Raw genomic sequence first — 12882 nt, forward strand, 5'->3', positions numbered from 1 at the left:
ATATAAATAAGAAAAAGGAGGATTTTTGCATGTATGTTTTTCATCGGAAAACGTTGGGGGGGGGGGGGGGGGGATTTGCATGTATGTTAAGAGGCAAAAACTTTGCGCTGCGTTTTTGTCACTATTTAGTTCAATTGGCTGTTCCCGCTGTCTCCGGTTTGGTAATACATACTTCCTCCGTCCCAAAATATAAGAACGTTTTTGACATTAGGGGAGTACCTTCTTGTGGCCATTTCATCTTTTATCGAAAATGAGAAGAAGAAAACCCGAGACCATCCATATAGGATGTCTAGCGGCAGCATCCCAAAATCTTGTGTAAACTCTATGCGGTGGACCTAATCCACCGATCGCGTGACATGTGATTTCATGTAGCCTTTTTATAATAATTAGAGAAAACATGTCTAGGTCAGAGAAGCTGCTAGAAAAATATGGATGTTCCATATTCATGGCCAAACAAACACAGTGAAATGAAACAAGTAATCACTGCCACATTCATGGCAAAGTTTGATGGAATCTTGGCTACAAGACGAACGGTATGAGAAGAAAAATCCACGAGACATGAATCGACGTTCTCGACAAAGTTTAATCCGTGTATGCTTCGCAACTTGTGAGCCTTCACATGCGCTCTCGCTGTCCTACTCCTACGTACTCCTATATATGCATTGCATTGCAGCATCAACAGGTGAGTGAGTGAGTGAATGAGAGAGACCGGGAGAGATCGTATCATATAGTACATTCAGGGTGTCAGACACATCACATCGAAGCTAGCGCGCGCGCACACACATGCATGCATGGAGAAGAAATGGACACACCCATGATGGAGTAGGGTGGTACCACACCAAGCTATGAGAGTCAAGGACTGGCCAAACAAACACTGTCAGTTTTCACAGTACTTATATGAACTTCATAACACTATACCTTTTGCTGACAAAGATGAGAGAGAGAGAGAGAGAGAGGTACAACAACAGTAACAGCAAGTAAGAGAGAGAGAGAGAGAGGGAGAGAGGAGAGAGAGAATCTTGATCCCATGTCACGCCCACATACACACACAGCGGCACAGCGCAGCTAGGCTGTCAGCCACGTGCATCTGCATGCATGCAGCCGTGACACGGGAGCGTTTAATCCACTTCACTACACGGATCAAAGCAAAACATAAAAGAAACGAGGAAAAAAGATCGCGCGAGCAGTAGAAATTAACACACACCTTCTTCAATTCGACCTCTTGATGACCTTCTTTACGTGCGTGCGTACGTACGTCCTGATCCTTAATTACTCTGGTTTTTACATCATCGTCAGCTTTCCGGCGGCGGCCGCGGCTGCGTGCGCGCCGATCAGCTCCGAGTCGTGGATCAGGCCGTCGGCGCCGCTCGCCGCCGCCGTCATCAGGAGCTGCTTGATCTCCTCGTAGCTGTAGTCCAGCTGCGCCTGCTGCTGCTCCTGCTGGTGCTGCAGCTGAAACGACAGCTTGTGCTCCTGCTCCACCGCGCTGGCGCCGTTGCCGTACACTCCGTAGGCGCTGTACCCGTTGTTGTTGTCGAAGCTCATCTCCTTCCCGTGGTGGCGGCCGCCGTGCACGTACTGGCCTCCGCCGTACTGCGTCCCGTCGGACGAGCTGCAGCTCTGCTGGTCGCCACAGCCGAACGCGATCATGGCGCCGCCGCTGCCGCATTCCTCCTTCACCTGCAGCTGCCGGTGGGCCGTCGTTGCGTGCAGCAGCTGCAGCTGTACCGCGGAGGCGCCGTTGCTGTTGCCCATGGGGTTCAGGGAGCCTGAGCTTCCGAGCATGTAGTGGTCTTGTGGTTGTAGGGTTAGGGGTTCCGCGGACTGCTGGAGGAGCGCGCCGGCACCGGGGAAGAAGTTGCTGTAGTTGGAGTGGGGCGACGATGAGTAGGGCAGCAGGACCGGCCGGTGTTGGTGATGGTTCTGCCGTGGCGCGCGCGGCGGAGGGCCGGCGCCCGCCATGGTGGTGGAGCCCATGAGCTTCTTCTTCAGCTTGGTGTTCCAGTAGTTCTTGATGTCGTTGTCCGTCCGGCCGGGGAGCTGCGACGCGATGATCGACCACCTGGATTGTACCACAGAATGAGTAATGCTAATCGGCTAATCGATCTGCAGTAGATAGTTCATAGTTGTGCTGCATGCTTGAGCTGTTGCTAGGTTTTGTTTCCTTTTTGGGGGTAATGTAACTATGCAAGAGCTTACTTTCTTTATACAGAAATCACATTAGTGGTGTTGATGAGTATGCTTCTACCTAGATCTATGATAGTTTTGGATCTTAAGCTCTGAGCACAAGATAGGGAAAACATATCTTTTGTGGGAGATTCTTCTAGGGAGCAGAAACTGTCATGCATGTGTTAGGGATATTTTGGTAACTAATTTTTTCTTAACATGAAAATCTGCAAATTTTATCCAAAAAATATTTTGTTTTATCCTGCATGCAAGAAAACATTGACAGGAGGAATTTTGTAGACAGGCCACAGATAGTCATATTCTCGGCTGGAAATTTGAGGACTAACATAAATAACCATATATTCATGAATTTCTCATAATTGTTTTCAACTTGGGTGTGCTTCAAAACAATGTGAGAGAACATGCATGCTCTTAAGAGAGAGAAGAAGAACAGTCTCGGGTACCTGCTTCCTATGCTTGCATACATGCTGCAGATGACCCTATCTTCATGCTCGGTGAACTCCCCATGCTTAATGTTAGGCCTCAGGTAGTTTAGCCATCTAAGCCTGCAGCTTTTGCCACATCTTCTCAACCCTAATTGTGAAAACAAATTAAGGCCATTAGAAATGTCTAATTAAGCTAGAAGTTCATTGTTCAATACTGAACAAATGGGGAATAGAAACAATAGGTAGCATATGATTAACCAGAGATAACAGAAAAAACACAAAATTAGACGTCTGAGAAATGGAATTCAGGAGTCATAGCATTAGTTATTGTAGGTGCATCAAACTGGAAAACTGTATGCTGCTAGTAAAGTCCAAGGAGAAATGGGTGCGCGCGTTTGTGAGAGAAACAAACTAAGAAGTAGAGATGATTAACCACAAGTGCCTTTTTGGTTCCTAAAAACATGGAACAAGTGTTTGGTGATCCTGTTATGTAGAGTGAATGTACTCCTAATTGATTAGGGGGAAATGATAAGCCGGATAGATTGGAAAAGAAGAAGTTGCCACAAAAGACGACGGCATTTCGACTTTGAGAGAGATGTCTCTATCCAGACTACTAGAGTAGAGAGACTCATGGGTCATGACAATGATGACATGCTTAATTAGGGACCATTTGTTCTAGACGCGTGAGAAACAAAAATCATCCAAATTTCAACTGATCATTCCCAAGTCAAGAAGAAAAGACAGAAGCAAATCAAGGACAAATTCAAGAGAGGAAGAAGAAATCTCATCTGCAAATAAATCAAGAGAAGTTAAGACAGGCCAGCAGGGTGACCCATAACCTTACACAAACCAAAGTACCAAAACCAGCACACACATGCATCAGAAATCTACAAGGCAGGAAGCTCATACACACACACCTGCTTTCTGCGGGAGGGCGATCCAGTTGCCGCCGGTGCCGTGCTTGTCCATGAACTCCTTGAGCTTGGCGTCCTCCTCCGGCGACCATGGCCCTTTCTTCACGTTGTTCTTGTCGCAGCACGGCGCCCTCCCCATCAGGTGAGAAGATGGATTGATATATCGACGCGAGGAAGAAGAAGATGAGGAGAAGGAGGAAGAAACAAAGCTAGATACAACGCAGCGGCGACACCTAGCAGCCGCTACCGAATCCCACTGCTGCTAGCTAGCTGCTCCTCCTAACCCTCCTTTGTTAAACACTCCGAGCCTGAGCTAGCTAGCAGACGAAGCGTCGAGGCAGGCAGCTCTGAGCTTGGCTAGCTAGAAGACAGAGGAACCACTGCCTTCCGGGAGAAGATATATTGTTGGAGGGCACAGAAAGCAAGGAGGAGGAGGGGTGGCTATGGCTATGGCTGTGGCTAAGCTTGAGGGGAGGGGAAGAGAGAGGCCAGAGCTAAGCCAGCACAAGGCAACAAAGGAGGGCAGAAAAATATATAACACTGACAGCAGACAGTTGATCGATCAGAGAGAGATGAGAGAGACGACGATGTGGATGCTCTAAGAAGTCAAAGTGTAGGCTTGCGCTTGTTTGGTTTCAATCACCTCCGCTTTGCTGGTTGGCCGCTTCAAATCGAAATTTCGTAGCCTAGCGGGGGTACTGCCCCCACACCGCCTCTCCCTTTCTGTAAACAAAGTACACTTGCACATGGAATCCTTCGTGCCTTGTTGATTACTTTTGATGTGCTAGTTGTCCAGCTCCTGCACGCGTAAAGTAAATAGTAACTGATTGTGGAAAATTGTATAAGACGAGAGTTGTTGTAGCTAGGTAGCTTCTTCGTGACAAAATTTGTATGTTTTGGTCTAGCAGCACGGAAATTTCCACACTTGTACATAATAAATTCCGGAGAAGACTAGCTAGGTCGTTCAATATCACAACATTTTAGAAATATCATAAATATTTTGATCTTGGATAAAGTCAATCTGCTGAACTAATGCAGTCCCAGGCAGGCACGACTAAGCCGCCACTTTCACAAGAAACCTAGCCGCCACTGCTCCCCACCGGCAAGGCCACGGGTCCCCTACTCCTCCGCATACCGCTCCGGCTGTACGAGGGGGTGGGGACTCCAGATCTGCGTTGCAGTGTTATAGTTAGGTCTCTTAGGATTAGAGTTTCGTTCCCCGGCAGCGACACAGTGGTGGCGGGGATGGCTATACCATAGGGATCAAGAATGATGCTTCTCCGACTCCTGGTCCACCTCGTCCGTAGCGTGGAGAAAGGTCGGGGATCATCTGGTCACTCTCTTCTTGAGTGGTGGATCACATTGTGTCTTCGTGTTATGCGGTCATCTTCGAAGGTGTCTTCGGCGATTTGGACAACACCACTTCGTGTCTTGGTCCTCTGGCTCCTTCTACTAATTGTGGCGTTTGGCCAGCTTTGGCATTGTCGGGGAGCTTCTAAGATTATTTCTCCCAACATCTGTCTCACCGGGCCTGGGGTGGTCGTCCAGCCATCTTCATTGTCGTCTGCTCCAGGGTGGCAATCTATTTCCCAGAACATTGTGATTGGTATCTTTTGGGAACCACATCAACAATGTTTCTCTGGCTCCAATGGTGTTTCTAAGGTCTAGATACGACATTAGTTTTCACTCATGACGCGTCACCAGCGAGTGCAAGAGGAAGACAGACTAAATCTTCCCAAGGATTGGTATGCAGTCTTTAGTTTTTGTAAGGATGGCCTTGAAAGGATTGGTCGACTTTAATCACCTTTGGACTTTTCACAAAAAGATGAAGTTAATTAAAATAATTTCGGCAGGGCCATCCCATAGGCCAAGAAATCATGGAGCCCTGGCCCCTAAGGGGTGGGGGTAGACAGTAAATTATATTTGCAGCCACCATAATATTATATATTGCATTCAAAAGACTACTGAATATGTGCGAAAAAAATAAAAGGCATAGAATTACAAGAGCATGTACCACCTAGAAATTAGACCAATCTACTCGGCAATTATGAGTTTAGTTAGGTTACTAATCTCTCTCTGATGGATGTCTTGCATGCTGTACTAAAATCAATGTTAACTGCTTTTATATTTTAAAATTTTATCTACAACTTGAGCTCTTCGTATACAATAGATAAATCCAAGCATCTTCTAGGTTAGCATATCAAACAATCAAATCGAATACTCATAAAAGCAAAATTGACGTCATTTTATTTTGTCAGTAATTTTTTTAAATGCCTTTACTTCAGTACCAAGTAAAGTGTACCGCACATGTCGTCAACTTTTTACTAAAGCAACATGCAATGAATGTTTGCAAATTGGTTCATTTTACAATCTATAACTTTTCATAAATATAGTTACCCAGTAATATAGTAGGAATCGCCATAAAGATATTTGTTAGACAATAAACGTCAAAGATATCTATTATGATATTTTAAATACTTAAATATACCATATATATTTACAAGATATATAATTTATGCAATTGTGAAAATGTAGTCCACAATGAACTCTTGTTACAACATTTAACTTAAATTTAGGAAAATAATTCTTTTGTTAAATACAATGCAACTAGATAACAAAAAGTATTACAGTTATTATTCATATTGTTGTGTGATTAAATATGCCAACTAATTAAGTATAGAAAAATATATTTGTTTACATTGTGCTTTGATTAAAAAATTAGAAAATATGAAAGTTTAGTATAAAAATATGTGTATAGTTAGCACCGGGATAGAAAATATGTTTGTACTAGCATTATTATTTTTACTTTCATATTACAAACGTGTTAACTAAAACGAAAATATATGAGGTCGAATTAGCAGATTTCACATCGAAGATGTTGTTTGGTGGCCGCGCTACATGGAGGCCAAAATCTGTGGCGTCTGTCGTCGTCTTGATCAGCGCCATGCAGGCAGGCATCTGCTGTATTTCAGCGTCATAACTTTTTCAGGCTCCTATATTGCCAGAATTAAGCAGCGGCAGCTCATGTAGACGAGTCGGCACAGCAGGGCCCCGCACAGTTCAAAAGGGAAGGAGTCATGGGGAAATACTACATGGGATTGATTCAGTCACCATGTGTGCAAACCATACTCATCATGATCATCATCGCCATCTTACTTCTAACATGGACATGAATCTTTTTACTGCTCATGTGCCAAATAGATGCGAGCTTAGCCTAGATTAGTGTAGTGTTTATCCAGCTTTTTATATACATATTGGCACACGTGCCGGTGGGCATATCTCTGTTTAGTTTTAATCATGTAGTATGTTCTTGTTTAAATCATGTCAATTCTAAGTGTAAGCATGCCAAATACAAATGCTTTTGCGTCTTTCACGTAATGACATGTTTTGGTTTTTGGATTGGTTTAGATTTCTTCAGTCATCGATCTAACCCCTAACCGACTCTTTGCAGTCCCGTCTACACGGTCACCGTCTAAACCGCACTGTTCACGGCGCAGCGAGTAGTCATGTCTCAACTGTAAAAACTGTAAAAGGTGTGCTCTCTGCGCACTCAACCACAGGATGCAACAGCCATCGGACAACATGCCCGTGTACAAATACAGCACTGGAGGCCATGGCACTGATGTATTGCTTAATAGCGAGTGTATAAGAGAATGGAAGCAAAGCAGCACGCATCACAGCGATATTACACACGGCCCAGATATCGGCCTTAATGTAGTGCAGCCACCATAACGCCTCTCTCAATGGTCTTCTTAACTCAAAAGGCTTAAAATATCAAAAGGAAAATTGTTTTGATGACAATATGCACAGTTATATTATTCATCCAAATTACTTTTGCTGAAAATATTGCATTTTTCAGGATATAAAATAAATTACACTCAATATTGTAAAGCTTATCCACTAAACCATAAATTAATTTTATTGAATCATTAAGTTTCACATTCATTAATTAATTTTATGTTTCTACTAATTATAAATAACTTATTCATTTTCATATATTTGTCCCGAATCTTGAGAAGCTCATTTGAGTATATCTATCTATTGAGAAAATTGTGAACAACATTATTGTGGTATTTCTTAATTTGCTTTGGATTAACTATGGGTTACAGTATCATTTCTAAGGTTGTCTTATATTAAAAAAAATCTAAATTTATTGCAACAATGGCCAGGTGGGAATAGATATAGTGAGACAAAAGAGATTGTATTTTAATTTCAAAACTAGAAAAACATCTATCGCGGCTAAAAGATTAATTGCGATTCAAAAACAATAGTAATTATGGAATTATTTTGTAGAAATAGATAACAAGTTATTCTGTTTTTTAGATAAAAATGATTATAAATTTGCACCCGTAATTTTCATGGTTTTCGCTGAACTTCCAACAATTTTCTAGACCATTGGTGCATACAGATTGCACAACATACCTTCACTGAGTGAAATGACCTGCAATTGCCTCCCTTAATAAGGGGCATTCAGAAATTGATGAAAAATACCCGTTAAAAGTAATTGTCCACATTGAATAAGTACTCCATAGGAAGTTATTAGTGAAACCTAATCAAAGCGTTAAAGTATATGAATATACATGTCCCCGCGGCTGCAGCATGAATGAGTTGGCGCCTGATGCCGATTAAATCACCCCATGATCGGTCCAAAGTACATTTGCTTTAGGAGTTGCCCCACATTCTTGAAATTCCAAGGTGGTGTATTCTCATGCCGGAAAGAAAAAAATCAAGATCATCCCATAGGCCAGGCAATGTAATGAACAGCCTGGTCGTGCTAATCATCAGTGGGCAGCAGGTAGGTAGGAGGCTTTGAAAACCCTGGCCGCCCTCTGCGTTTTTTCCTACATGGACGGCAGACTAAAAACCCAGCAAATTAAACGCGGGCCGGAGACAAGTGGCCATACCTCATGCGTATATAGTACTCCTACGTACGTACCTCTCACTCTCACGCGCTATGCATGAGAAAAGTTCTCGCAGACATTTAGCAGCCCTAGCAAGGTTCCAGTGTACTGAAAGTGATAGCTAATATAGGCAGGCCCGTACCTGCTTAATTTGTCGCGTGTAATCTGCGTGCATTTACACGGGCTTAGGGCAGCAAGGCGGATCCGTAAATCTTTCGCAACCGTTCGGACCGTGAAAGGCATCCAACTCGGTCCTGTATCGATCCGCAGGGCGGCTTGGACGCAATTTTTCCCGCAAAACAGAGACAAAAATGAGGGAGATTTACGGGAGTCCGGACATGCGAAACGTATGAATCCGACACCCCAAGCCCACCCAAAATCCTTCCTAGACCCCGCAACTCCATCCTCCCCCCTCTCTCTCCTTCCTTCTTTCTCTCTTGCCGTCACCGCCGCTACACCACCCCGGCCACCACGCCACACCCCTGCCAAAAATCTTTGTCTTCGTCACCTCCAGCGATCCAGTAGGGCTCCCCGCCGCTCGTCCGCCCTTTTCGTTCAACCCCCTGTCCTCCGACCGCCCCGCCAGATACCATCCTCTACCATGCCCAGCAACAGTTCGATCAATCGTCGGAGCTGAAAATAGTTTCCCTTTTTCTTTGTAGCAATGGATTCCAATCTGGAGTACATATACGAGCAGTATGTTGAGTCCTCCGATGGCTCGTCGGACGAGGAGGAGTACTACAATGAGACGGCGATGATGCAGGCAGTTCTTGAAGACGCGGAGCGTGCGGAGGAGTATGTTCTCAATTTCAAGGGTTCGGTCAAGGGCCATCGAGTGCTCAACCGCAACAGGATGTGCGGGCATTTGACACTGATGGCCGACTACTTTGCCCTCGATACGCTCTTCGCTGGCCATTTTCGCCGGTGTTTTCGGATGCACAAGACCGTCTTCGATCGTTTGTACCATGGCGTCCGGTCCAATGATGACTACTTCATCCTGAAGAATGATGTCGTGGGAACGATTAGCTTCTCTGGTTACCAGAAGTGCATGGCCGCACTCCGGATGCTTGCATATGGCACGGCCGCTGATTCATGGGACGAGTACCTACGGATGTTTGAGAGCACATATGGAGATGCCATGGTCAGGTTTGCAACTGTCATGGTCAAGGTGTTCGGCCTCAGTACCTGAGAGAACCAACTGTGGCAGACATCGAGAGACTCCTGGCAATCTCAGAAGTAAGAGAGTGGTCGGGTTTGCTTGGATCTCTTGACTGCATGCATTGGAAATGGAAGAATTTCCCAAAGGCTTTACAAGGGCAATATCAGGGTCATGTTAAGAAGCTCGCCATCATTCTTGAAGCAGTTGCATGACAGGATCTTTGGATTTGGCACGCTTTCTTTGGCATGCCCGGGTCTCAGAATGACATGAATGTGCTACAACAATCACCGTTGTCTGCTAGGCTAACTGAAGAAAAAACTCATCCTTGCCACTATACTTTCAATGGACATGGGTACAACATGGGCTACTATTTGGTTGACGGTATCTATCCTTCATGGGCTAGCTTTGTCAGCACCATCTCAAACCCAGTTGGCCATAAAAAGGCTCACTTTTCCCAAAGGCAAGAAGCAGTTAGAAAGGATGTCGAAAGGGCATTTGGAATTCTTCAGCCCCGCTTTGCAGTTGTTTGTGGACCTGCAAGACAATGGGATCCGGACACCTTGTGAGAGGTGATGACATGTTGTGTGATCATGCACAACATGGTCGTTCAGGATGAGAGTGATGATGTTGCCGCAGCTCTGAAATTTGAGAACATGGGTAATTCTATCAAATTTGTGGACCAGAATCCGGCCACATTCAAGGAGTTTATTCAAATGCATCAACCATTTTGGCATCAACGAACTTACGAGCAGCTCAAGGAGGATCTGATTGAGCATTAGTGGGTGATGAAAAGGTACACCAATGTTGGGATGAAAACTATTTGAACTTTTTAAAATTTTAACTAGTGTTGCATGTGGCTATTTGAACTTCGTGCCCTTTGCATGCGGCTACTTGGTCGTCGGAATGAGAAAAAATCCAGAAGACCGGATGTATGCGGCTACGGTTTGATATCGACCACTCGCATCTGTATCCGTGGACTAGTCCCTGCCCGCATGGACGGATGCGGGATGTTTTTTATGGGTTACCAATGGAGATGCCCTTATTACGCTGCACTGCAAAGGAGCATGAGGAGTACCTTGTTTGTGCATGCATGTGCCGTTCGATGCGTATGCACGGACGAGGTAAAATAAAGCTAGTTAAGATCCTCTTTTGGCAAGATGTGTGCGCAAGGACGGTTAATTAAGCTTGGTTTCTCCATCGGGTGCGGGAACACATAGTCTTTGTCTCGTCGTGTTCACAGGTCGGCAATGGACCATCTAATTAATTAAGTCGGGAAATTTGAGATTCAGGACTACACGAGTGGTCGGGCAACGTGGGCTGGAAAAAGGTGTGGTAATTAAAATTACAGTTTTACTAAAGCATATCTAGATGTGCCATAAGTATTACAATCTAAATCCTATGTCATTAATCTTACGTCAAGATTCGTGTGATATTTTTTTTCTTTATGCTTGATTCACTCACTTAGATGTGCAATAACTAGAGCACATCTAGAGATATGCCCTAGACACACCCTTAAAATTACACTTACAGTCGGGCCTTTGTCTTTTCAAAATTATGACCATCTGTGCGTGCGAAATTATTTGGTCGGGCCTTGTCTTTTTTGGGAGGGAAATTGGCATATATTAAAGTCGACCAACCTCTACAGTGCCATCCTTATATAAACTAAAAGTTGCACATAGGTCCTTGGGCACATCAACAATATCTTTCTTGTGCCCTTCGCCTCTGGAGCTTTGAAACACCATCTAAGAGGTTACTCGCCAGTAATCTACACAGGCCACGGGTCTCTCCCCCTCTACCTCCCAGTCGTTCCTGCGAGCAACACGAAGGGGAAACCCTAGCCGCTAGCCCCTGGGCCCCCATCCCCCCACTTCTCCACTCCCCGCCGCCGACTCGCACGGAAGGGCGAAGCCCTGTCTGCGTCGGCGACAGTGGGGCCTATCTTTCCCTGCTCCGATGGTGGCTGGCGCGGGCCGGCAAGGTCGAACGGCGGCGTGGCGCTAGCAGTGGGCGCAGCGGGGGGGGGGGGGGGGGGGGGGGGGGGGGGGGGGGGGGAGGTCGTCCCTCTCGCGCGCCCAGCAGGCGCTGGTGCTCGTGGCGTGGTGCGCCACATCTGTGGCGGCGGCCACTTCCGGGAAGCACATCGGCTACCCTACGGTAGGTGGCCGTTGTGGATGCAAACGGGCGCCGTGCCTGGCCGTGGGGGCGGCGGGCCGGCGGTGGACATGGAGCTGGCTCCGGGGGTCTTCTCGTTGGCCCCTTGAGTGAGATCTGAAGCGATGGCCTCCTCCCCTGTGCCTCTTCCTGCCCCGCCGGTCTGCTGAAAGAACATGCAATGCCCCCATGTTTGGTTTTGGTAATTGATGACAATCTCTATGGACTAATGGTTGCCTTGAGTTATATTTGAAGGATTTCCATAGGATTGTCTTGAAGTCCATGTGTTGGTTTCAAGGAGTTTATGAGATGGCCAAAGTGCTTTTCAAGGAATTATCCAAAGATTGGTCACGTGAGAGTTGAGTTTATTGCAAGCATGTCTTGAAGAAGAAAATTGCGTGAACATTCAAGTTTACCTTCAAGACATCATCCTAATGAAGAGAGTTGGAAATATTCAAGGTTGATCAAGACTAAGTACAGAGAGTGATTCAAGTTGATCAACACACAAAGCGCACAAGTTGTACCGAGAGGGACCAAGTGATCCCATGGTATGATAAGCATTGTGTCGGTGTGGAACGACACCTATGGGAGCACAAGAATCCCTACTACGGTTGCCGGGTCACAGGGTTGCGAAAAGAGCAGGGCTAGTAGACAGCACAAGGATCATTTACCCAGGTTCGAGCCGCGAGGATGCGTAAAACCCTAGTCCTGCTTTGGTGGGTGTATTTCTGAGAGCTCTTGAACTCTCGAACTAGCTGTGGTCAGCGTGTGGTTCGAAAGTGCCAAATCCCTCTCCTCATCGCGTCGGGCCTCCTTTTATAGGAAAAAGGGGTTGCCACAGTGGCACACAGGAGGTGGAAAGGTCTACAGTGGCACGAGGTTATCCCTCGTATTACAGGACAAGGTGCATTTAATGCATCGCTTAGGTGTCCTCTTGCTTTATCGGGGACGGGGGCGGGGCCTGTCCCGTCCGTCGCCGCTCCCGACACGCGCCTCAGCCAGGGATGCGCACGGTGCCATGTAGGCAGGCAGGCAGCTGAGTTGGAGCGGTGGTGGAGCCTTCATGAAGATCTACATGCCGCAACGCAGACGCTTGATGAGTTGGCCTGGGAGCTGCATGTTGCCACGCAGGTGCCCGCCCAGCT

At 46.1% G+C, this 12882-nt stretch overlaps 1 protein-coding gene across 1 annotated transcript; it reads right to left on the minus strand.

Moving 5' to 3' along the window:
• Positions 1-860: 860 nt before the first annotated feature.
• On the minus strand, positions 861-4085 carry LOC125540810 (transcription factor RAX2-like). The gene is made up of 3 exons (XM_048704365.1): positions 3530-4085; positions 2631-2760; positions 861-2062 (listed from the first exon to the last, which is right to left on the minus strand). Exons 1-3 carry the CDS (start codon positions 3663-3665, stop codon positions 1282-1284), a joined length of 1047 nt encoding a protein of 348 aa, XP_048560322.1. The 5' UTR covers positions 3666-4085; the 3' UTR covers positions 861-1281.
• Positions 4086-12882: the final 8797 nt, after the last annotated feature.

This window comes from Triticum urartu, chromosome 2, assembly GCF_003073215.2.
Source record: "Triticum urartu cultivar G1812 chromosome 2, Tu2.1, whole genome shotgun sequence".
In the NCBI taxonomy this organism is placed as follows: Eukaryota; Viridiplantae; Streptophyta; class Magnoliopsida; order Poales; family Poaceae; genus Triticum; species Triticum urartu.